Here is a 26,433-nt window from a genome sequence, read left to right as displayed (position 1 = left end):
TCTCCTACTCCTCTTTCTCCTTCATCTCCTTCCTTTCATGACTTGTCTAGCTTGCATGAAAAGATTGATGCCCTTACTTTTGCTCTGTCTTCTTCCTCTTCTATGGGGAATGGTTGTTTGGAGGGTAGCTATGATTATCATGCTAGGAGGGTGTATGACTATCATGCACTAGGCGAAAAAACCACTTAGCCACCGGTTCAAAACCCCCCTAAGCCACCGGTTTTGAACCGGTGGTCATTTGGGGGGTGGCAATAACCCCAAGAAAGGCCACCGGTTCAAAACCGGTGGCAAAAATGATTATTGCCACTGGTTAACCGGTGGTAATTATTACCACCGGTTAACCGGTGGCAAAAACCCATTCCCGCTTTTTTTAAAGGGGTTTTTGGCACCGGTTCTGCTCAAAACCGGTGGCAAAAATGGCCCAAAAAAATAAAAAAATTAAAAAAATTTTTTTTGCATTTTTTCCACATAAATTGATATATAAGCACTAACATATATATATACTTACATATTTTCATTAAAAAAGGCTGTAACATTACAATTTTGGTCCAAAAAAACTTAAAAAAAAAACAGTAGCATAGCAGAACAACAGCAGCCTTGTGAGGCAGAGGCAGTAGCTGCAGCAGCAGCAGCCTTGCGAGGCAGCCGCTGCTCTATCCCGTCTTCCAGTGACATCTCAGTAAGCTGATCTTCTGGGTCCACAAGATCAAGTTCCAGCTGGATGCCCCTGCAGATCCAAATAACCCCAAAAGCTTCACTACTCCAGCATTATTGATAAATAATAATCACAAAGAATGACTATGTTACACACATTTATGTGATATGCCTCTAATTAATTTTTCCTAGCACACAGAACATACCCTCCCCGGCTGATATGCCTCTATAAGACTATAAAAACCAATGAACAATGTAAGAGCTGGTAAAAAAAAATGAAAAAAAGACTCACATGAGTCGCATTTCTCGGCCCAAATAAACAAGTCCAACATTCATATGAGCGACAAAGCAAAAGCGAAAAAATAAAAAAGATAGCAGATGCAATGACTAGTTCCCTTCACCTTAAAATAATCTTTATTCATTAAATATCAATTTTGATCCTAAGAATCCGAAATTTCATAATACTAGAGTGTAGTATAACAATAAAAATTAAAAAAAAAAAAAAAAAAAAAAAAAAAAAAAAAAAAAACCATATTAACTTCTGAAGGTTATATATGAAAGTTGAACTGACCTTTATAAGGGCCATTCGGGCTGCCTCCCTCGCTTCTTGTCTTTGCCTTTTGAGTTCAGATTCTTCTCTTGATCACGCAGCTAATTTTGCAGCTCTTATTTTTGAACCCATGTTATCTGTCTCTTGTGAAATGAATAGCTTAAGTTAAAATTTCATGTATTGTACCGCACTGAATTGAAGATAGTAATGAATGCATACTCACCTTCATGTTGCCGCCTGTGCGTGATTACTACACAATCAGCACTAAATTCCCTTATTATGATCATAATTTGAGTATTACTTGATGCAATATAAAATAATTGACATACAATAAGATTACATGTACTCACCGTATTTCCCGACAATACCAACCTTCTTGGTTCTCTTGGCCTGTTTACATAAACACCAGGATAAGTCAAAAATTTGCTAAGCAAAAGCTGAGCATAATCATCGCACATTCTACACGAATATATAAACCTAATAAATACAACAATTAAAACAAACAAACCTAAAAATGTAACTTTCACACCCTCAAGTTTTGACATTATACACCATCTCAAGCATTCAACTCACTCATGGTAAATACCAGTATATGAACCAACTCCCCAACCTTTTTTAATAAATATAATGATGCATACAATACAATATTGTTTAAATATGCTAAAAATTAATATGTAATGTACAATTTTATTAAATCAGAGTGTGACAGCAACAATCCAAATCAATTGAACTAAACTGACTGTCAAAATTTACAGATTACAAACAGATGTTTCATAAACCCTAGATAACAATTGATTTCAACCTCTAAAGCCAACAAAGATTACAGATTACAAACAGATGTTTGATAAACCCTAGACAACAATTGCTCACAACCTCAAAAACCTCAAAAACCAGAAAATTAAGTTAATAATCAGCATTAAAATGGAAAAATCGACTTCTCATCAGATCAAAAAAAACAAAAAGCACAAAAATTATTACTGATTTGGAGTGATTAAACTGCAAATTTCACAATAAACTAAAACAAACAATCAAGCAATTAAACCAAAAACTTATTGACTAAATCGGATTCATACACAATAAATTAATTTAAACTAGGATTATTAGCGATAATTGAAAAGAGAGAGATTGAGAGGAGTACCATTGCGAATAATGTCGAGATCTTAAATTAAAATTCTTAACCAAAACAAAGGCAATTTAACATGAATAATTGAACCAAAACACAAAGCTAATGGACCCAGAAACAATAACCTCAAATTTCCGATTATCGAAGGAGGGCAGCGGTGGTTCGTTGATGCATGCATGGTTTAAATAATTGACCGACGCCGCTTGCGATGGAGGACGAACGACGACGATTGATTAACGAACCCTGGCTTTAATGGAGAGAGAACAGATCTACGCTTCAATGGAGAGAGAGGGGAGTTCGAGGGAGAAGAAAGGGGCTTAGGGTTTTGGATGAGGAGAGAGGAGAAGGAGACGAAGGAGATCAAAGAAGGAGATGAGAAGAAGATGAGAAGAAGAAGGAGATGAGAAGGAGATCGAAGAAGATGAGAACGAATGAGATGAGAACAGAGAAGAGAGGGGAGAGCAGGAGAGAGAAAGAGGAGAGGGGAGAGGAGAGAGAAGGAATATGCGGCTGATGATGAGAGGAAAAGCTAAGGTAGGGTTTGGGGGGGTTTTTTTTTAACTCATTATTGCCACAGGTTCAAACCGGTGGCCTTTCCAATTTTTGCCACGGGTTTGGTTGAACCGGTGGCAATTGTTCTTTGCCTTATCCCGCCACTTAATTAAGCCACCGGTTTACAAAAACCGGTGGCCATTGAGCGTTGCCTTTTTCAATTTTTCTACTAGTGATGTTTCTAGGGGGGATATTGAGCCTTATGTGAACTAACCGTACCTCCCCGGTCCAAGAGGGCCCTATCCCACAGTGGGAGCCTTTTGACAAGGCGGTGGGGCCCCGTCTCTGCTATCCCTATTGGGAGGGCCCACATGTGGCACATAGTGCCATTCGTGGGACCTCTAGAGGGGATTATGATTACAAGAGGCCGGGAGGGTGTGACTGGACTTATGATCCAGCTAACCCTGCTCCTTTCCCTTCCCCTGAGACTGAGGGAAGGTGGGGTCGTTCTGGCCCCCCTGTTTTGGATGATTGGTTTGAGTATTTTGCTGCTGATGCCCTTAGGAGGTTAGGTAGGGCTAAAGGGAAGGAGGTTGTTTCTATGGGTGGGGAGAGTCCTAGTTCTACCCCTACTTTAGTGCCGAGTGAGCCATGTTGGCTACCCCTCTCCGTATGCATGCTTTATGATTGTGTTTCATGTTTGCCCTATGGTTGGGTTTAGCTTGGGGGAGGAGTAGCTCATTTCTAGCTTGGGGGAGTTGGTTTAGGTTGGTTGTGGTTTGCATGTCTTCCTCCTTGCTAGTGGTTCATTTAGCATCTATCCTTCTTAGCCTCCATGTCCTTAGTCTGATCTGATGTCTATGTGATGTTTTATCTGTTGTTTCTCTGATGATGACTTACTATGTTCCCTATCTATCTGCTCTGCTGTTATTCTAACGATTCTTGTTGCTGATGATGTTTCCTGATGTTTCACTGTCTCTGATATATATTTTTCATTTCCTGTCGTTATGCTGCCGAATTTTCGGCTGATTTCATTTGGAAGTTACTGACAATTTTCTTTGTATATAGATTCTTTTATTTTCTTTTTCTCACTTGGTTTCTTGAAGAAGCTTTTGTTTATGGAATGCAACGAGGTGGTTTCTACTTACTTCGTTTATTTTTGCTAATCTTGGAAGCTCGGTGAGATCTTTCTTATTTTTCTCTTTATTTTTCTTGGTTGCATAGAATAAGTTTAGTTTAGGGGAAGTTGAATGGTTCGAGGATGGATGCTTGTTAACACATAATGTGTTTGGGATCGATGACGTTGTTGTCGATCGATCACTTGTTTGACGATTGGGATTCTTATGTGTTTAACTTGCCTTCTAGTCCATTTCATATTATTTCTCCTATATATATTTCCTTTTCTATGTCTCTCTTTCTTTTACTTTGTTTTCTTTTATTTTCCTTTTCTTTTGCTTTCCTTTATTTTTCCTTTTATTCTTGATGTGATTTTGAGGCATTATTTTTCATTTTTCTTATGGAATGAACCTTGTACATTGGACTTGTCTTTTGCATGATTTTCTTCCTAGGTTGTAAAGGTATGCACGGTTTGAGACTATGTTCGGTTGACTCTAGGATAGTGTATGCTAGGGTAGTTGGTTTGAACTAGGAGGATCATGAAGCCGGATTCTACTTGTTTGTGGCATGTTGGTAGTTGCTCCCTATAGTCGATTTGACACCATTAGTGAGTTTTTGCCACATCCTTGTGAGGTTACTTGTTTTTCTAGCCTTCAACATTCCTTGTATGAGCGGCGTGGATCCTTGACTATGCAAACCTAATCTAATAAAGCTTGATGTATGATTCTCAAACCCGAGACCGAACTATCTAGAAAGGACAAAGGCACCTTTTTCGGGGTGGTATTTTTTATTTTTGTTATATTTTGTTATTTTCCTTATTTTTGGGTTTACATTTGCCTTCTTGCAACCATTTGAGCCTTATCCCTTCTTTTCAAGCCACATCTTTAGTTATTTGACCTTTTGTTTCATTTTCTTTCTTTTCTTGGTTTTTGTGAAGCAAAATGATCCTTTGAGAAAAAGTTTTTGGTGGATGAGTTGGAGTTTTGGTTTTTATGTATGCAAGTTTGTGATATCATTCTCTTTGTGAATAATGGCAAATATTTGAGAAAAATTCGTCCTACTTCAAAAAGGCATGGACAAATAAGTTGATTATAGAAAAAGCCGTCCGAATTAAGTAAAAGGCAAGGACATTGAACATTCAATACAAATAACAAAAATAAAAAAGTTGAAAAAGTGTAAAAATTCAAAAATATTTTGATGTATTCTTTTCTCCTTCTAAACATTGAGGACAATGCTTCATTTTAGCTTGGGGGAGGAGCGTGTACGCTTTTTGTATATATTTCTTTGTGAGTATAGCTTCAAGTAAGCTTGGGGGTGTTGTTTTTGTTTGGTGATAACTTAGTCTTGGTGTAAAGAAATGCGCAATCTTTGCTTCACTATTAGGAAAACCACCAAATTTTAAATTTTAGCCTACCTTCACCCTTATTGCCTTACGTTACAACCTTGGGGAAAGACCTTTCGACCTAGATAGTTGAGTCACTATTTGGGGGAGGGCATCATGGGTCATTGCCTAAGGAAAGGGGATGTATAGTCAAGATTGTCGAGTAGCCTAAAAATAATTCTTTTTCCGGTTCCTTCGAGGAATCATTGGGACACTCACTAAGGGGAGATTTGAGACTAGTGGGGAGAACGCGGTAAGATTGTTTGGGATGAACGTGGATTGTGATGACTAGTTCCTATGCCTAGCATACCCTATGTTTCAATCAACCTTGGATATCTTGAAACGTGCATACCTTAACTACTTGAGAAAGATTGTCATTCATTTGCATTATAGTCTTTATGTTAGTTCATTTCGCAAAGGTTTGTTTTCATTTTATTCTCCTTCTTTTTATGGTTTGCCTCATTGATGTTTGGTAGAGAGTTATGGGTCAAACTCTTAGGATACCCTTACGAGACCTCACTCGTCCTCATAGGCGACTTTGGGGTTTAAAGGGCTTGTTGTAGCTAAAAGCAACCGTGATTCCTACGACAGTGAGTTTTAGTGTAAATTCTTATCTTGAGTCTTTCTTTTTCGTTTTCAATAAAATTTTCATCCTTTTTCTTTCTTGCTTTGTTTTGCTCGAGGACGAGCAAAAGTTTAGCTTGGGGGAATTTGATGATTGACATTTATGGCACTCATTTGGTCCCTTTTTGGATGAATTCTATTTATTTTTATCTCTCTTTTTTTAGTTTTCCTTAGTTTTATTCTAGTTTTCTTCATTTATGCTTTTTGTAGTTAGTTTCTCTATTTTATGCATTTTCTAGTTTACTTGCTATTTTTTCCCTTTTACTTGCTTTTTATCCTTTGATTGTAGGTTGTGATTGATTGTCCAAGGATTCCCGAGCTTCCTCTCCATAGTTTTCCATTGATTTTCATGCCTAAAGCTTGTGCAAGAAGTCTCAAGTCAAAGGGAGGTCTAAGGAGCATGCTTCAAGGTCTTGTATATGCCTTCCTCATGGCTTATTCCCTTCAAGAAATTCAAGGAAGTTCCTGCCTACTTTGTCCTCCATCACCATCATCTAGGATGTGTGCACCGCATGAGCTAGGACGAAGAAGAAGAGGATAAGCAGCAGACTTGTGCGGGCGCACTCGAGGAGTGTGCGTCCGCACATCTGTCGAGTGCGGCCGCACACCAGGTGCGTGCGGGCGCACCTGTCTGGGTGTGCTCCCGTGTGCACCATTCTCTCTCCTCCGAGCACCCGCACCGGCGTCGGTCTATTTTTGGACGACATTCCCAACTTCCTCTTTGTATTTGATAGTTATTTCTTTCCTTTTATAGGGAGAGAATTAGATCTTCATTAAGGAAGAATTAGATTAGATTAGATTCTAGAGAGAGAAAAACACTAGTTCTTAGCATTTTTAGAGAGAGAAAGTGTGGGTTTGCTGATTGATGATTGAAGATTGCTTCATTTGACTTGATTTCTATCAAGATTGTAAGGATTCTTTACTCTTTAATGCAATTTAATGTTTGATTTCATTAGTATTGTTGTTGGATTTGGTTAATTGATAATTTGATTGATTTTGATTGAATTTGTTGGTTTCAATTTGATTTTAATTGATGAATTTGGGAATGATGATTAGTTTAGCTTTGATTTTGATGTTCTTCATGGATTGTGAGTAGTTTATTTGCTAGGGTAGTGGTGAAGCTTGTATTGATGATGAATTGAGATTAATTTGGGGGAAATTGATTGAGTTGATAATGTGATTAAATTGGTTGATTGATTTTGTGCATGTGTGTGCTTGATTAGGCTTGATCACCCTTGTTATTCACACTAGATTGCATTGTGAGTTCACATTGATACGGACCATTGATTTGTGGCCTACATTTACTCGATTGAGATATCTTGTGATGTTTCCTAGCTAGTGTTTGATGTAGTTGACGCTAATTAGACCTCTAGGAGAATAGCTTGATGTACTCTCTTGGTTGCAATTTCGGTTTTCCCTCACATTGCTTGACTTGATTGGTTAATTCCCCAAGTTGATTGAACCTCATCGTTGATGCATGTGGATCCATTCCCCTAGTGCCTTAACATTCAATTAGTACTAGCTTTGTGCATTGCCTAGTTTAGTTCTAGTTTCTACCATAAACCCCTACTAGATTTCGGAATAGCTTGACTTAGGCATCGTGCATTCGACCTCCATTTCTTTGGGTTCGACCTTGACTTACCACTACACTTTATAGGGGTTAGTTGAGTTACAAATTTTGTTTGATTGGGTGGGGTGGTAACCCAACGACCTACCGTTCTTCATCCCATCAGGAAGTATTATAAAAAAAAAAAAAGAAAGAAGTACTAATGCAGTGTTATTATGCATTTGCAAATGCATAACAAATATAAAAATATTAAAAAAGTGTATGGAAGAGAGAGAAAGGAGGAGAGAGATAGGTAAGTGGGACCACTTTTAAATCTACCAATTGAAAGTTTAAATAATACCATTAGTTATTTAGTGATATTATATATGCACGTAGTTAGTACCATTTAATGAATATATAGTACCACTAAATGCATACATAGTATCACTGAAATATTCAATGGTACTATTGATCACCCAATGATACTATTGATCACTTTATGGTACTACTCTAAAATCAAAATATACATTGCGTGCAATTATACTCTTACCCCTCGTTACGTAATTGTTCTTGCATAACGAGACTCCCTATAAACAAGCTCATAAATAATTCTCTTTTGAGCCCCACCCTATAAATTTTTTTAAGCTTTGTTAAGAATAATCATCGGCGCATAACACCTACTCCCTCTATTTTTAAATACTTGTTCCGCTTTTCTTTTTTCGGCCGCTTTAAAATATTTGCTCCATTTTTTTTGTGAAAGCTTCTACAATATTTAATTCATTTCTCACACTTAGGGTCTGTTCACATTTACTTAATTTCAGTTCAGTTCAGTTCAGCTCCTAATTTCCTTCTCTCATAAAATATTCATTTCAGCTCTATTCAGTTCAGTTCAGCTCCAATCAGTTCAGTTCAGCTCAATTCAGTAAATGTGAACAGGCCCTTAGTGGACCCAACGTAATACTCTTTCTCCTCCTATTCTTCCACTACTTTTGCTTTTAACAATTTTTTATTTTCTCAACTACCCCATTACTTACATATTTTATTACTTTCTCCAATTTCTTCTAAAACCCCGTGCATGTAGATATGGAGCAAGTATTTAAAAACGGAGGGAGTATATGTTAGCAAACATATAAGATGACATTCTTGAAATTAAGTAAAGTTTGTCACATTAAAGTGGGCCAAGGTAGAAGGGATTTTGGTGGAAAATATGATGGCAAAAAGTACCACTACGTGCATAATAGTACACAAAAAGTACTATTAAGACAACTTGTACTTAATGGTACATTATACATGCATAATAGTACACATGAATGTACCACTGTAGCATAATAATACACATGAATGTACCACTGCAGATAAAACATCAAACGAAAAAAAAAATGACAACCCCAAAAAGCCCTCCTATATACATGCTTAATATATAATTTTTTTACGAGAATATATACATGCTAAGGGCCTTTTCTCATTGATTAAATTGAGCTGAACTGAACTGAATTGAACTAAATTGAACTGAACTGGACTGAACTGAATTGAACTGAATATTTTATAAGAGAAGGAAATTAGGAGCTGAATTGAACTGAACTGAATTGAACTTATTAGAATTGAACTAAACTGAAAATAATCGTATGAGAACATGCCCTAATTCATGCTTAATAAATAGGTGCTATGCGCCTATATGCACTCTTGTGAAAATCATAAATTTACTTTAACTCTTATAAAGCCCGCCCTGTCCCATAATTGGGTGATTATTTAAAAATCCGCGCCCATTTACTTATGAACAAATTTGCCCGGAATAATCCCACCTTTGGCTCATCCGCCCAAAATAATCCCACCATTCGATTATTTTTAACGGACATTTCACCAAATGCCATTGACAAATTTAAAAATTCATCAAATGCCATCGCACTTTTCAGAATTCAGCAAATGCCACTCAGTTTTTTTTAAAAATTCACCGAGTGCCATTAATGACCAACGGCCGTTAACTCCGTTAGTCATTAGGGGTTAATCATGACACATGTCATGATATAATTGGTCCATTTATCTTAATTCATAAAAAAAATTGAAAATATAAAAAAAAAATCAGAAAATTAAAAAAAAAACCAAAATGATTTCAAAAACCCCGACCAGCCAAAACCCCCATCAGCCACAACCACCCTCCCCGCCGCCGTTCCCGCCGTCCCAGCTACTGAATTCTGTTGTCCCACAGCACCGACGCCGCCCAAGAAGCTCTCCCGCAGCGCCGACCACCTAGAAGCTCCCTCGCAGCGCCGACGCCGTTCTTCCTCTCCCCCTCCCACGAAACTCCCTCTCCACCAGCACGAAACTCCCTCCCCACCGCCACGAAACCCAGTCCTCAACCCTCAAAATCCTTTCTGTCCCGATCCCAGCCCCCTTCCCTTCCCCAATCCCTTTTCCGGCTACCTCCCCTTCCCCACGCTCCGATTTCGACCCTTATCCCCTTCTAACTTGGCGATTTTGGCCCTCCTCCTCTTCACAACCTTGATTTTGTTAATGGTTGTGGTGGGTAAAAGGGTAGGGGAGGGTTGGAAAGCAGCTCCGAGTTGGAGAACGGCGCGGCAAATCTGGCTGCTCTAGGCCTCGTCTGGCTGGTGGTAGGGGTGGCGAGGTGGTTGAGGTCGCGGTGGGGCTAGGGTCTGGGGTTAATTTTAGGTTTTATAGGGTCGGGGAAGTTTGTGTAGGTGGTTTTTGGGGTCGACGATGGGTCAGGTGGGGCGCTAAAGGGCCGGCCGGTCGATTTTTGGTTGTTAAGGTGGTGGCCGGCCGTTTTCCAGCGATATAAGGGGAGGGGCTAGGGTTTGGCGGTGGTAGGGGTGGCTGGGAAAATTTTGGGTTTTTTTTTTAATTTTAATTTTCTGTTTTTTTTTTATAATTATTTTCTAATTATTTTCAGCTTTTTTTTTAACTTTTATTAATAAAGATAAATGGACCAATAATATCATGACATGTGTCATGATTAACCCCTAATGACTAACGGAGTTAACGACCGTTGGTCATTAATGGCACTCGGTGAATTTTTAAAAAACTGAGTGGCATTTGGTGAATTCTGAAAAGTGCGATGACATTTGATGAATTTTTAAATTTGTCAGTGGCATTTGGTAAAATAGCCTATTTTTAAATAATCCGACCTTTTTACCTATTCTGCTTTAAATGGTCCCAACCAGTCAACACACGTGTCAACCTATGATTGGTAAAAAAATTATTTTTAAAAATAAAAAATAAAAATTACATACAAAATAGAATTTTTTTTTAAAAAAACTAATCCCATATTTCGGCAACCCCCAGCCACCGCCCCCTTACCCAATTCCGGCACCATCTCGCTTCCCCTCCCTGATTCCGACCACTCCCTCTCTTACCCCGTTTCTAGCTGAAACCCAACACCCAAACCTGCAACAACATCTGCTACTACTGCTTCTCAAAACCACCAAAAAAAAGGCACTGCTACTTCTCCTTCGCAAATGCACCGCGACAAAACCTGCAATAACAACACAACCACTCTCTCCATAGTGAACGCCAAACGACCAACCTTCCACAATCAGCCGCCACCCACCACAGCTGCACTAACAATCGCCAGCAAACACCATAAACTAGAGAAGCCGCTTCGAATGCCCACAAATTAGCCTCAAAATTGCAAAGTTTTCACATCTAGTGGTTGTTAGTTTCGGTGGTTTTGGCCGGTGGCTAGGTAGAGTAAGTGGTTTTGGTTGGCGGGCTGGGTAAGGGAGGTGGTTTCGGTGCCGGAGAGATCGAGGGTGGCCATTGGTTTTTTTCTTTTTTATTTTTATTTTTTTTTATTGTTCAATAATTTGTTTTTATTATTTTTTTAAAATGTTTTTTGTGGATTAGACCAATCACGCGATGACACGTGTAAAAATAATCCTAAGCCACAAATGGTAACTTGTCTAGCCGGTTTCAAGTCACTTGGGACCATTAGAAACGGATTGTATACATAGGTCTAATTATTAAAAATACTCGAAAGCTTGGATTATTTTGGACGGATGAGCCAAAGGTGAGATTATTTCGGATAATTTTTCCTTTATTTATAAGACAAATCTAACCCATTTATAACCGTGGCGGGTCATGGCTTTTAATAGTGCTACAAGCCTACAAGCCCTCCAACCCTACCTCTCTCTCGGATATCCATTGAAGCGCAGTTCACGTTCTCCGTTGAATCGCGCGGCGCCTTCTAATACTTGTATCCCCCATTGAAGCAGCTTCTTAGGTAAGTTGTTTGATTTTGTTATCATCATATCAATTTCACAATCTAGGGTTTATCTTTGATCTAATCTAATTTAATTGTCATCTAGGGTTCGAAAATCTGAACTATTGGTTCTAAATTCTTAGATTATGAAACATCATAACCAGCGATATTTTACCAGAAAAGAAATATGAGCCTAATTTGATTATTGAATCAAATATCCCTAAAATTATGTATTTTTCGAGATAGTTGAATCGAATCAAATATCCCTAAAATTATGTATTTTTCGAGATGGTTGAATCAAATTTATCCATGTATATTTTGATAGTTTTGAAGAATTTGTATGTAGATAAATGATAAAAATTAAGGATAATCAAGTTTGATCCTGCTAAAATCAGGCTTTAATCAGTTCTATGATGTCCGTAATTTCGGTAGAAGGAGGTGATTGGGGGAGGGGAGAAGCTGAAAGCATTTGAGGAATATATTTGCATCTTTTTAACACATAAACTAAAAATTAGATGGAAAACATCTTTATTAGTGTTACCATGATTTGGATAATTTGGTATAATTAGCTGGGATTTTAATAAGATAGCGTAGGTATAGGTATCCCTGGTCTAGTTCGTCGGTTTCCTGCAATCCTAAAACAAAAGCAGGGTTTCATTTCTTCGGTTTCCTGCAATCCTAAAACAATAGCAGGGTTTCATTTTCATTGTACATGGGCAGAGCTGATATGATCCTGAATTTGAAGTTACGTAAATATGACCATGGAGGTGCAGGTGACTATAACGCAGAATCCATGTGGGAGGTGTTATTAATGGCGAAACCTCCTGAATCCTGGTATTTCAGTGAAAGGGGGAAGTGTTCTTTTGAAATATTTCAATCCAACACATTCAAAATCCCATGTAGCTACACGCACAATTCAAATTGCCATATTCTAGTTCTTAGATACCACTTGACGTCACATTAAAATCAAACACAAACAATCCTGAAAAATACTTGGGTGATGCCTTTGATTTAATGTCTAACATGGCTTTCCAGCTTTGTAATTTGACAATCCTGGTTATCAGGTGAACCCAAATCACACATTAAAATCAAACACAATCAATCCAGTGCAAAAAAAGACCCTCTTTTGTCTACATTAATCTTTGCTTCCCCTTTCACGCTGTATTCCATTATTTATTAAAAAAAAAAGATGGCTTGTATGCGTCCTCATGGGTTTCCCTGAAAGTTCTCAGTTGATTGAGGATCTGCTTATTCTCAGAAAAGATTTACATATACCAGTCATGGCTGAGGGTTCCGAGATCGATGAGCGTGTGGACCTTGATGACGATAATTACATGGAAGAAACAGATGAAGATGTTGTCGATGGCATTGAGGATGAGGCAGAGGAAGGAATTGGTGATGATAAGGCTGAGGAGCAGGATGAGGAAGTAAGAACTGATGGTAGTGGAAAAGAGCAATCATCGGAACCTGATCAAAGTCCCATTGGTGATGAACATGGGGAAGATGAGGAGAAATATCCATCTTCAATCAGTGAAGAGGACAAAGAGAAGCACGCTGAGCTTCTTTCTCTTCCTCCTTATGGAGCTGAGGTTTTCATTGGTGGGCTTCCCAAGGATGTTACAGAAGAAGATTTAAGAGATCTTTGTGAGCCTTTTGGTGAAATATTTGAGGTCAGCACTATATTTCCATATTTATTCCTGCTTATGTTTTTTTTTTTTTTAATACTTGTAACACATCTCTTTTCATGCTTGCCGATCTATTATTTCAATATCATCAAAGCTAGTCAAAGAGAAACATATGAATAGCGTAAAAGTCGAATTGTTGCAAGTATAAAAAACGGAGGAAGCATATATTTTAACCCTTGTCTCCACCCCTACTTTTTTTTTTCCTCTTGTTCCATAGATTCATAATTTTGGGTGACTTGCAGGTAAAATTAATAAAAAATAAGGATACTGGTGAATTTAAGGGATATGCTTTTGTAGCATTCAAAACAAAGGAAGATGCCCAGAAGGCAATAGAAGAGTTGAAGAACAAAGAATTTAAGGTAATTTCATATCTTTTCATGGTTGAACTTTACTTTCCCTCCTTTCATGCTTTCATTTGAGTTTGGCTTATGAGATTGCTAATTTTTATGTCATTGCTTCATCACTGCAGGGAAAAACGGTCAGGTGTTCATTGTCTGATGCAAAGCACAGGTTATTTATTGGTAACATCCCTAAAAGTTGGTCAGAGGATCAGTTCAAACAAATGATACATGAAGTTGGTCCAGGGGCAGAGATAATTGACCTTAAGCAGGTGGACTATAGTACATTATGAGTCTATGTGAATATGTGATTGTAAAGTAGTATGGTCTGTTTCTGTTTCTCTTAACAGTGTTTCCTCTGCCCATGACAGGATGGTTTAAATCCTGGCCGTAACCGTGGCTTTGCCTTTATTGAGTATTACAACAATGCCTGTGCTGATTATGCTAGACAGAAAATGTCTAGCGGAAGTTTTAAGCTGGAAGGGAACACCCCAACTGTCACCTGGGCTGATCCGAAGAGTGCTCCTGACTCTGCTGCTGCTTCCCAGGTAGTCAATATTATATTTCTACCTCACAACTTTAATAATAGCCTTCTATGTTAATTTGAAGCATGAACTTTAGCTAATGTCCCAATCCTAAGAACCCAATGAAAGGAGAGAAAGAAATTGGAAACAAAGCAGGATTATTTTATTTAAGTTAAATGGATTTTGCCAAACCCATGTGTAGTTGACCTTTTTTTGTTCCTCATACATGCTCCAAGAAATTATACAAAATTGGAATTATCTTTAAAATTTGTTGTATAGTTTGCTCATTTACATTCAAATTGCAAGCAAATATGATACTCATTGGGCTTATTGTAGTAATGCATTGACTTTTGAAGCTAGTTTTTATATATATATATATATATATATATATATATATATATATATATATATATATATATGTATTTTTTTTTTTTTTTATTCTAATAGAAACAAAATTTCAAGGTAAGATGCTAGTATACTATAGAAAGCTACCTTAAAGTCTCATTAAGCACGCCAAGTTATAGTTCCCATAGACCTATGTTGCTCATGCAAACTTTAGACTAAATTTGTGGGCATGAATCAAGGGTTTTCAATTTCAAAATTTTTTTTTACGGCTTTTCCGTTGTACAGGGTTTGTATCACACGGTGTTGTATTGTTAGGTGCACAGCTTAATTGCTTTTAAGCTTTTGATTGCATGTGTTCTTGTTTCAAATTATGATTTTGTACTTGTAAGTTGTAACAAAGAAAAACTTAACTTTAATGGTTAAGAGGCTATTATTATTTGGTTGTTGGTTGCTTTTAATTTTTAGACTAAGCTTTAAAATTTGGGAACTTTGTCAGAAGAGGCCTTTTTTATTTTTATTTATTTATTTATTTTTTTCATTTCACTAGAAACAACCTTTCAAACTTTTTTTTTTTTTTTTTCCCTAGCAGCAACCTTTCAAATTCTTTCTTGCAAATTCAAATCTTAAACCAAATGCGCCTTGACCTATATTTTGGCCATTGACCGCCGTTCTCTGAAGATTGGGCATGCAGATCTTGCACTGCTTCTTTTTGCTATGTATCGTCTTTTTCTTACCTCTTCCCCCTTGGTACTTCCCTTAAAGTCACCTCCTATAACTCCTTTGTTTCACCAAGGTGCCCAAATTTCTTCAAACCCCATTTCAGTTCTTTCTATCTTATTGTCCATACCCACTCATTTTCACCATTGGCAACACAATTGTAGATAATACACCATTCATCTGTCGGATTTATCAAGCTTCCTGCCTATTTTCTTATGCTTGTCCTCTTCACTTCCATTCGAGAGGGGTGAAGATGTGAAGATAGGGAATTTGAGGAAAACCCTAATTCTAAAATTCAAAATTAAATCCAGAAAATTACAAGTAATTAGAGAGGGAATTAGGCATTTCCTTGTTGAACTATATTGGGAAACACTTGATATTCAAATTTAATCAAGAACGATGAAGAGTATTGCAAATGGAGAGAGAAAGAGAGAAGTGGGATGATTAGGAAGTAAGTCGAGAAGAAAAGTGAGGGAAAAGGATAAAGGTCATGTGACATGTATTCCCCAGTCTATGCAATGCCAGGAAATGTCACCAGTGGCCGGAATAGCGGTTAAGGTTTCATCTTGCCAAAATTTAGAGAAATATTTTAAAAGGCTGTTCTCTCACAAAATCTGACTTTCAAAAGGTTTGTTTGACAAATTTTCCTTAACATTACAATGGTCATATACTCTAGGTTGCATGGAAACGGGTACGGGTACGAAGACGGGTACGGGTACGAAGACGGGAAAGGGCAAAATAAAAATTCCAAGAAACGGGTATGGCATGGATACGGCAAAAAAAATTGATTATAGAAATTTAAATTGGTTTTTATTTGGAGTTAAAAATGAATTATTTAGATTTTAAATTGAATAATTGTAATTGATGACCACTAATAAATCAAAATCGTATGTATACAATTTGCAAAGCTTGTTTGTTTTGTTTACCCATCCCAATAACAAAAAAAAACAAAATAAGCCCACCTGTCCTGTAAACGCAGTAAAAAAATACGAAGTATATAACAGCAGTAAATTAAAACCTTCCACAAACCCATTTCCTAAGTCCCACCTACCCCAAGAAGCTCTATACGTGACACCTGTCAAACTCATTACTGTCCCACTATTTACTTTATTTTTTTTTCACTTGAAAAAAAATCAGATCCAAAACTATCACTGGTGGTCACCACCTAGCTAGCACTACCAGGAAGTGAAAAAGAAACGAAAAGAAGTTAAAAAAAAGGGGATATTATCAATGGTACACCCGTGGTATTGACTTTTATCAATGATACACCTGTGTTTTTATTATTTATCAACGGTACACCTGTCGTTTGGACTTTTCTCACTAATACACCTATTCCGTTTGAAAAGTTAAAAAACCGTTAAAAATTTTAATTTTTTTTTAAAATCTAAATTATTCTAAAATCTTTAAAAAAAAAAAAAATAACCCAGCCTCCCTCCCCACCCCATTGCCACCCCTTCCTCCCCGTCACCATCGGTCCCCCTCCCCCCCCCCAGCCAGCGGCCGACGCCTAGAGGGGCGCCCGGCGCCGGCCACCCCACCTACGCCCCCCTTTAATTGATGACCACTAATAAATCAAAATCGTATGTATACAATTTGCAAAGCTTGTTTGTTTTGTTTACCCATCCCAATAACAAAAAAAAACAAAATAAGCCCACCTGTCCTGTAAACGCAGTAAAAAAATACGAAGTATATAACAGCAGTAAATTAAAACCTTCCACAAACCCATTTCCTAAGTCCCACCTACCCCAAGAAGCTCTATACGTGACACCTGTCAAACTCATTACTGTCCCACTATTTACTTTATTTTTTTTTCACTTGAAAAAAAATCAGATCCAAAACTATCACTGGTGGTCACCACCTAGCTAGCACTACCAGGAAGTGAAAAAGAAACGAAAAGAAGTTAAAAAAAAGGGGATATTATCAATGGTACACCCGTGGTATTGACTTTTATCAATGATACACCTGTGTTTTTATTATTTATCAACGGTACACCTGTCGTTTGGACTTTTCTCACTAATACACCTATTCCGTTTGAAAAGTTAAAAAACCGTTAAAAATTTTAATTTTTTTTTAAAATCTAAATTATTCTAAAATCTTTAAAAAAAAAAAAAATAACCCAGCCTCCCTCCCCACCCCATTGCCACCCCTTCCTCCCCGTCACCATCGGTCCCCCTCCCCCCCCCCAGCCAGCGGCCGACGCCTAGAGGGGCGCCCGGCGCCGGCCACCCCACCTACGCCCCCCTTTCCCCATTAAGGCAGCCTACCACCCTCCATTTCCCCCTTTTCGTTTCCCGACCCCAATCCCAAAACCACCCCTAACCACCGTTCTCCCGTCGAAAACGCCCCCTTCCTCTCCCCCCTCCCCCGGAAACCTCCCCTCACCTTTCCCCCTCCCTTAATTGACCCCCTATGGATCCTAACCCTAAACCACCACCTTATTGAAACCCTAAAACCGCCGGCGAATTAAGGGAGGGTTAGGGCGTTAGAGTCCTTAAGGGGACGATTAAGGGGGGGTTTCCAGGGGAGGGGCGGTTTCCGGGGGGAGGTGAAGATGAGGGGGGCGGTTTCGAGGGGAGGACGGCGTTTAGGGGTGGTTTTGGGATGGGGTTCGGGAAACAAAAAGGGGGAAAAGGAGGGTGGTGGGTTGCCTTGGTGGGGGAAAGGGGGGTGTGGGTGGGGTCGTCGACTCTGGCCGCTGGCCGCCGGCTGGGTGGGGGAGGAGGGACTGGTGGCGACGGGGAGCAGGGGTGGGGACGGGTGGCAGTAGGGTGGGGAGAGGGTGGCTGGTTTTTTTTTTTTTTTTTCAAGTTTTAATAATAAATTTAACACTTTTTTAACGGAATTAACACTCTTTTAACGAAATTAACGGAAGAGGTGTATGAGTGAGACAAAGTCGAAACCACAGGTGCATCTCTGATAATTATTAAAAACACGAGTGTATCATTGATAAAAGTCAAAACTACAGGTGTACTATTGATAATTTCCCTAAAAAAAAAAAAAGAAAAAAGAGAAAAAAATGAAGTGGTCGCCGCCAGTTTCGCCTGTCGCCGGTGGTCGGCTACAGGTGGCTCTCTTCCCTCCTAATAATTGGGTGATCTTCAATTTTTGCAGGCAAGTAAAGTGGTTTTTTTTTTTATTTATTTATTTTTTTTTTATTTTTTTTAAATGAGGTTGGGCTCAATTTGTCTCGGGGCCTAGCCGTACCCAAAAACCCGAGTTGTACCCAAAAACCTAAGTCGTACCTCTGTTTATGGATACGCCCAGGGGATGTATTTGGGCCGTACCTATACATATTTTTTTTCTTTTTGCTTGATAAAAGACATAATAAATGTATTTGTTTTGAGTTTGATGAGTAAAGAAATTACTCCGTGTTTTTTTTACGTGATACATTTTCCATTTCCGGCCGTGTTTTTTTAAGTGATACACTTCCTTTTTTGGCAAAAAAAATACATTAAAATATTATATATCTCTCTTCTCATGGTCCCCACCCAAACCCACTACTACTTTTTTATTATATCTTTCCTTTTACATTCATAACTTTTCAATAAACTATTAACCTTACTATCTTTCTTTAACAATTTTTTAATACTCCATTGCCCCACTTACCTCTTATTTTATTTAAGTCAATTAAATTGCCTAAAACTATGTGCCGGTCAAAGTGTATCACTTAAAAAAACACGTAGGGAGTAAGAAAGAGTTGCTAAGAGGAACTATACATTGGCCTTGGAATTCTTATAAAGATGGTTTTAATCGAGAAACTCAAGTAACCCTTTCGGGAAAGTGTATCTATGTTGTGCTTAATAAAGAGTTGAGCAGGTGGTTCTTGAAACTCTTATCAAATGGTGACTTTCGACATTAATAGAGATTGCCTCAAGTAACCCTTTCAGAAAAGTTTATCTATGTTGTGCTTGTTAAAAAGTTGACCTGACTTCTGACATTGATAGATATTGTATCGTTCTTGACGGAATTTTTCTATTTTCCATATGTTGCAAGTTGTTTATTTTGGGACTATCCAGTGATGCCAGTGAGATGTAGTTTAGTTATTGAATCAGATTAAAATCGATTTGCCTCCACATAATACTGATGAAAGCGTGTTCTACATATGATACTGAGTATACAAGACTTCAACTTTGTATGAGATTAGTTGCGTTCTGGCATTTCGCTGGCCTAATGATGACATTGTGATGCAGCTGATCTAGTTGATTCTTCCCTGAGATTAACTGCAAAATAACAACATAAACCGTTCAGTATGCAATCATTAATGAATGTTCATTATTCACCCCCCCCCTCTAATTTTAGATCTAGTTTGTAGGAGAATCTTGTTATGGACAAGCAGGGAAATCCCTGTTTCGAATATCCTGCTATTAATGGATAGTATCGACTTCATTTGTTTGATTGGCCAATTCATTTGTTTGTTTTGGCTATGGGTTATTGCAATTGCCCAATGAAACATTGACAGATTTCTAAATGTTTTTGTGTTAGTACTAACACTTTTATTTTTTTTTATTTATTTTTTTTTTATTGTTGAGTATATAAGATTGAAAGTTAAATCTTTATTGAGCCACTAATACAATATTAAGAATTCAGGTTTGACATTGTTTTGAATTTTCAGGTCAAGGCACTCTATGTAAAAAATATTCCAGAGAGTGCTACCCCTGAACAACTGAAAGAAATTTTTCAGCGCCATGGAGAAGTCACGAAGGTTGTGTTGCCTCCTGCTAAAGGGGGACAAGGCAAAGGGAGTTTTGGGTTTATCCATTTTGGTGAAAGGTCTAGTGCTCTGAAGGCTGTCAAAGACACAGAAAAGTATGAGATAGATGGTAATGGTTTAGTCTTCACTTTTGATTTCTGAATTTATTATAAATGAAATAGATGCTTTGGTTTTCTATTGCCAGTTTTTATATGGGTGGGATTAATCATGAGAAGGGATGGAAGACTTAGATACATAGTGTATATTTTGTAGATCGTATCAAAGTGACACCTAAGATCGCTACTTGGCATTTTTTACACTCTACCTCTGACATACTTCACCATTTTGACTATCAAAACAGCGAATTTGCTTTTCTTTGCTAACTTTTCTTATTATGGGAAAAATACATCTACAAGCCCTTGTGTTAATCAGTTCATTATTGTTTATATCTGAATTTTTGACATCTCTTTCGCTTTGAAGCCTTTGATAGAACTTCTATCCAAAAAATTTTGCATTACCTTGTGCTGCTTTTTATACAACCAATTTTTCGTTAGTATTTTACTGTTTTATTAACAGACTCTAATATGATTGTTTTGTTTATTACAGGTCAGGCGTTAGAAGTTACTATGGCCAAGCCACAGACAGATAAGAAGTCTGAAGCAGCAGCTTCCTTCACTGCTGGTTCAAACTATCTTCCTCCACAAGCTTATGGTTTTGCTGGAAATCCATATGGTTCAGTGGGGGCTGGATATGGTGTTGCTGGTGGATACCAACAGGTATGTTAAGAACTTTACTTCATTTTCTCCACTAAAATTACAGGCTCTTATCATGTGAATTTGAACATAATTACAGCCAATGATATATGGGAGGGGGCCGATGCCAGCTGGCATGCAAATGGTGCCTATGGTTCTACCTGATGGCCGAATTGGCTACGTCTTGTAAGTTGACATTATTATTGAGATTTTATAAAATCCAAAACTGCAAATCGGTTGCTCATTTTCATCTTTAATCTGTTAAATAACCTGCAGGCAGCAGCCGGGAATGCAGATGGCTGCACCAGTGCGGCCCCGTAGGAATGACCGTTCCAATGGATCAGGTGGGCCCCAGGGAAGGGGTAATGGAAGTGGAAATGATAGGACTAGAAGATTCCGACCCTATTAGTAATTTAGTGTGGAAGGGGATTTTAATCTTATTATGAGAGGAAGCAATGATGCCCGACTTCCAGTTTGGGGAAGTTGAAGAGACAATAGGGCGTATAAAAGCAGATGCAGAAAATGAGATGTCAAGCGAGTCAGGATAATTGGTAGTATTTGTATTAGTGTTGGTGGTTTATTTGTAAAATGGACTAAACCTACACTTTGACTGAGACTACATTTGGGAACCCCTAATCTTCTGGCTATATTTAATTTCCATATTGTTTAGTGCAATCAGATGTATTTTGAATCAGGGGTATGTTAGTGTAATTGCTTTGTTTGAGCCCTTTAAGGACTATCAATGAGTTAAGTGTTGAGTGAAACTGGACAGTTGCTGTTGCTTAAATATGTCGCTTCTATATCATTCAGAAAGCATTGATTAATTAATGTTAGCATTCAAATATGGCAACACTGAGCATTATACATTCTTATAATAGATCATAAGATCAATGTAGCTAATCAAGCTTGGTGTGTAGAAGGTGAAGAACTCACCTTGTGACTAAGGTTACAACTAGGGGATTTCCTTACGTTTTCCCTTTGTTGAGTTGTGTAGTCAGCTTGACAGTCTTGTGAGATGTGTCTGCGGTCTGCCTGACTAAGGATAGCATTTACCAATTGCTTGGTGTGTAGAGTTGAAAATTTGAGAATATGGTGACAGATTATAAAATGATGTATGCATTTTTAGGGCAAAGATAAAGAATCAAAAATAAAATGATCAAGTTATACAAACTCAGTTTTATTAGATGTTTTTAATACTAAAGGTTACGGTTGCACTTATCTTTTACATGTTATTTTTTCTAATACTAGTTGAACCACCACGTGCAATGCTAGCAACAGACAACTTGGTTTGTAAGTATAGTAGTGTATTATTTTTTGGTTGTATAGTAGTGTGAGTATAGTAGTGTAGATATTGATTGCATATGGTTGTATAGTATAGCTAAAATATGTTGTAGACTTAGTGACATAACTCTCTCGGAGGACATCCAAAAAATCCCCGAAACATGTGGCGCCGTCCGTGGGGAGAGTAATTCTAAGATGGTTTCTCAAGAGATTATACCGCCTCCTGAGGAAAAGCAGCCGTCGCCTAAGGTTCATTCAGACCACGATACAGAGGTCGAAACATATGTGACTAAAGATGGATCCCTCATTTCTAAATGCGTCCGTTTCAAATATAACAAGGAACAAGGCGGAGACCAGGCAGGTCCGAGCAAGTCAGCAGGCCAGCCTTATCATACAAGACATACTGCTCACATCACTCGTGAGGAGTTTGTCAATTTCATGAGGGTTTTAAAGGTGAGACGAGAGATCTCATCAAGACCCAGACGGCTAGTCCAAGCAAAGTACAGTTGTCCAAAAAGCGTTCTCACTCAAGGAAGACAAAGCCAGTCAAGGACAGGCAACCCACTCCGCATCCCAAGCATAGGGAGGGGGACAGACCCATAATAACTGGAGTAATCTACTCCGTCTCCTAAGGGACGTCCAGTGGAAACCTATCTTGCATGTGTAGCCTGATGACAGCAAAAAGACTTACGCTGATGCTCGACATATCATTCAGCATAAGTGAAATAGTCTACCTTCATGAATACTTTGATGAGATATTTCCAATCTACACAGGAATACCTGTCAGCAACCAGTCCGTCAATACAAGTTCTTAGATGATAGGCTCGGTCTTGTCGTATGTACTCCAACAAACATACATGTCGTTTGCCCAACCTTATCAGCAACATGTCCTCTTTGGAGGCCAGGCGGCATATCAAGTCCAACCATTGGACTAGTAACCCCGTCTGCTAAAACTTAGAGAACAATCCTCTGCGTTCTCCAAGGATAACTCGATTCAACAAAGAGGTAACATCAATTCCCAACATGAGCCAAGAAGTGGCGTTGCTTGCAATGCAGAGTGGCTTACTCCCAAGGTCTACATTCAAGGAATATATGGGCAGAAAGAACCTGAGAACCATGGTAAAGCTTTAGGCAAGGCCCATGAATTCATTAAAGGGGATGAGACAGATAGAGTCATGTTAGCTAGAAAGTCTGCCTCTGCCAAGCCAATCAGACGAGCAGAGCTCAGTCGAGCAGAAGCGACAAACAAGTAAGAACTTAACCCTGCTAGATACGGCAGGGCAGACCAGCAGAGAAGAGACAATGAAAGGTATCTGGCTAGAGGAGGCAAGGAAGAGGTAGGTTACAAAACAGGTACGAACAATATACCCAGTTGACCCACAACCAATCTCACATCTGAAAGGAATGGTGTGCTTCGAACAAGTGTATTATTCTGATAGAGGGTTTAGAATTATTAGAAAGCTAATTATTCAGTGAGGTTGAGTAATCGGAATGCCTAGGTGGAGGCTGCTTCTAATCAGTAATGTTAATGTATAATTAATCTTACAGCTTAATCTTGACTGAACCCTTCGGGTCACATCCAAGCAACTAACGGACCGAAGTGACGAATTAATTCGGAAGGGATTAATGAGTTGCCCGAGTAATTTATATTTAGACGTCGGAATTTCGAGCTTGGAGCGTCGAAAACGAGCATCGGAAGTTGAGTCGAAAATAATAAAAGACAAGACGAGAAAAATACTAATAAATCAACAAAGTTACCAAAATACCCTTAGCATCAGAATGCCCTGAGCAAAACCGAGTGCTAGGGGCATATGGCCTATCAAGGTGGCTAACATTGCATGCTAGCGCACCTTGGCTAGCAAGGCCAGCTAGCAGCTCGCACCAAGTGCGCGGCATGCTAGGAAGCCGCAACTAGCAGCCCGCCCACATGTGCGAGGCGTGCTAGCAGGCAGTAGCTAGCAGGCAGTAGCTAGTAGCCCTTACTCGGTGCGTGGCTTGCTAGCAGCAGCCTCACGCGCCGCACTTTTAGTGCGAGGGCTTGCTGGGCCAAGGCACAAGGCAGCAGGCGTGGTAGCCCACCTTGGGTGCCCAAGTGTGGGGTTGCCACATGGCGCAAGCTAAATGGAGGGCTTGATGGTGTGTTGGCCGGTTTTGGGAGAGGGAGTGGGGAGCAAGTTTGGTTTTCCCCTTTCTCCAAATGGTCCTCACCTAATCTCTCATGTGAGCTTGCCACTTATTGATTTATTAGTAGCTTGATTATTAATTTTATTATTGAATTAAAAAATAGAAAAATCAATTGTCCCATAGTGATGGGGGAGCTTTTCTCACTCTTGCTTTTCCCTATAAATACCCAAGTTGGGGTATTGGGAAAAACACTTGAGTAAGTGTTGAAAAAGGCATCACCATTGTGAAAACCTTTGAACATATTAATTACTAGGGTTTAGGTCGGGCTTAGCTAACTCCTAAGCATTGGACCATTGTCGGTGTTTGAGTTGTGGGTGGACTTCGTTGGAGGTCCTCGTGTGAGCGAGACTTGAGCTTTCGAAGTAAGGGCCCCTTTTGGTGGGTGAAGCACGCGCCAAAGGTATAATCTCTTTCTTAATCTTGTTTTTTAAATTAATTATGCTTTACGGTTATAATTATTATGAGTGTGGCCTTAACTTGGGTTTTCTTCCCTGGTGAGTCGGACTCATCGGTATCGGAGCCTCGCTCGTTTATTTTTATAATCATTTTTTTTCAAGGATATTTATGGCTTATATTTTTTCTGGTTTTAAGTTGCTAATTATATTATTGGCTCGGTTTTATTATTTTAATCCCGTTTTTTATACGATTTTTCGTCCCGAACCCAGATTTTTGCCCAAAAAGAGTGAATTTTAGGTGAAAAGGCGTTTTGGAAATGTTTTCATCCTGTTGGGGCTGTGTTTTTAGCTAAAATTAAACCAGAAATGCCTTTTTCATGGGATTTTTTCGTTTTGACGAAAAATTTTAAGTTTTTCTTACATTGAATCTTTATGGCATAATTTTGGTGATTATGTATTTGGTTCTTTCTTTAATGTTTATGCATTATTTTACCTCTTTAAACATGGTTACTTGGTAGTAATTAGTGCTTGAAAGATTGGTTAGTTTTCACATAATTGCAAATTGTTTGTATTAAGTGTGACATCTTTAATTTTTAGGCTTCCAAGTACTAAAAATTCAATCTTTAATTATGTTATGTGATTAAAACTTGGAGTTACTAAATTCCATGAATTTTTGTTGAACTTTGTTGATTTAATCATTTTTTAGTTGATTGAAATCATAAAGTTTAATCTTGTGATAGAAATTTCATTAAATCTTCATGTTGGAAGATAATTTTTCAAGGATTCACAAGTGTAAAAGATGAAATCTTTATTTGAACATTTAGTTCATATTTCCAACTCCCTTATATTTTGTCAAAATCTCATGATTAATTTAAACTAGTTAAATTAATAGTGAGTAATTGCCCAATTTAGTTTGTTGCATTAAGTCAAACCAATTTTATTAAAGAATGGTTCTTGGCCCATGCATTTTACAACGATAAACAAGTAACCATGCATAAACACGCGAGTATTAGTAACTAATCTAGGTGGTTAATCCGATTAACACGCCTAAGTAAAATAGTCAAAGTTGTTTAACCGATTATGTAATTAACGCAATTAATAATTGAAGCTCCCACTAAATTCCGCATCCATCTTAATTAATACAATTAATTAAGCCGGTAAAACCCAAAAATTGCCAAATTTAGATTTTGCAAATGCCGCTCAAAACCGAGTCCTAGCCTACAAAATTTTAATTAATATAAAATTAATTAAAATAAATAAAATGGCTAAAAACGCAAAATATAGCCCAACGCTTTTGTGTTCCTAGCACCAAGTAACGAGGCTTGAGCTTGGCACCAAGCCTCGGCAGGGGTGCAAGGCTGCTGCTGTGCTGGGCTCGTGTTGCCTAGCAACCATAGCCCACACAGACCTTCGCATACCCTGCCTACACACACCAAGCAACGCACTAACCTCCCTTGCACACACCACAACCACAGGCTGCTGCCCACGCGCACAGCATCACGCACCCACCGTCGAGGCGCCCAGCAGCTCCATGTGGGTTGCGTGAGCAGCCCAGCTGGCCGAGAGCTTGCTTGGGGCTTTTAGGCCTAAATTTGTGTGCTCATGCCTCGGGAAAAATTCCAGATTTTGTTTATTAATCAATTCTAAATTAAATTAATTTTAGAATTAATTTATTGAGGAAAAATGAAATTAATAACTGACGAGTGGACAAACATAAGTCGTTATCTACCCTTCCCAAAGGTCAAACAAAATTTATAAACACTTAACCAACCCTATACTAGTATATGGTAAGTAAAGGGTTGAACCCAAAGGAATTG

At 38.4% G+C, this 26,433-nt stretch overlaps 1 protein-coding gene and 1 long non-coding RNA gene across 4 annotated transcripts; one reads left to right on the top strand and one right to left on the bottom strand.

Annotated features, from left to right (window-relative positions):
- Positions 1–714: 714 nt before the first annotated feature.
- On the bottom strand, positions 715–2,683 carry LOC145621092 (uncharacterized). Its single transcript, XR_014108348.1, has 4 exons — positions 2,453–2,683; positions 1,428–1,594; positions 1,226–1,341; positions 715–727 (listed from the first exon to the last, which is right to left on the bottom strand). It is a non-coding gene; the product is annotated as an uncharacterized LOC145621092 (long non-coding RNA).
- An 8,886-nt stretch (positions 2,684–11,569) lies between these two features.
- Positions 11,570–21,527, top strand: LOC145620523 (heterogeneous nuclear ribonucleoprotein Q-like). Of its 3 annotated transcripts, none has more exons than XM_081675209.1 (9): positions 11,570–11,726; positions 12,964–13,375; positions 13,633–13,749; positions 13,860–14,000; positions 14,100–14,276; positions 19,927–20,134; positions 20,611–20,780; positions 20,857–20,942; positions 21,033–21,527. In XM_081675209.1, the coding sequence occupies exons 2-9, from the start codon at positions 12,986–12,988 to the stop codon at positions 21,163–21,165; spliced, it is 1,422 nt and encodes a 473-aa protein (XP_081531335.1). In that variant the 5' UTR covers positions 11,570–11,726; positions 12,964–12,985; the 3' UTR covers positions 21,166–21,527. The 3 variants fall into 3 exon arrangements, with proteins under 3 accessions (XP_081531335.1, XP_081531334.1, XP_081531336.1); XM_081675208.1 differs by having other exon boundaries at positions 12,938–13,375; XM_081675210.1 differs by having other exon boundaries at positions 11,610–11,726; positions 12,931–13,375.
- Positions 21,528–26,433: the final 4,906 nt, after the last annotated feature.

Source organism: Chenopodium album, chromosome 27, assembly GCF_948465745.1.
Source record: "Chenopodium album chromosome 27, dcCheAlbu1.1, whole genome shotgun sequence".
Taxonomy (NCBI): domain Eukaryota; kingdom Viridiplantae; phylum Streptophyta; class Magnoliopsida; order Caryophyllales; family Amaranthaceae; genus Chenopodium; species Chenopodium album.
The sequence above is the reverse complement of the archived record's forward strand: the minus strand, read 5'-3'. Positions and strand labels throughout refer to the sequence as shown.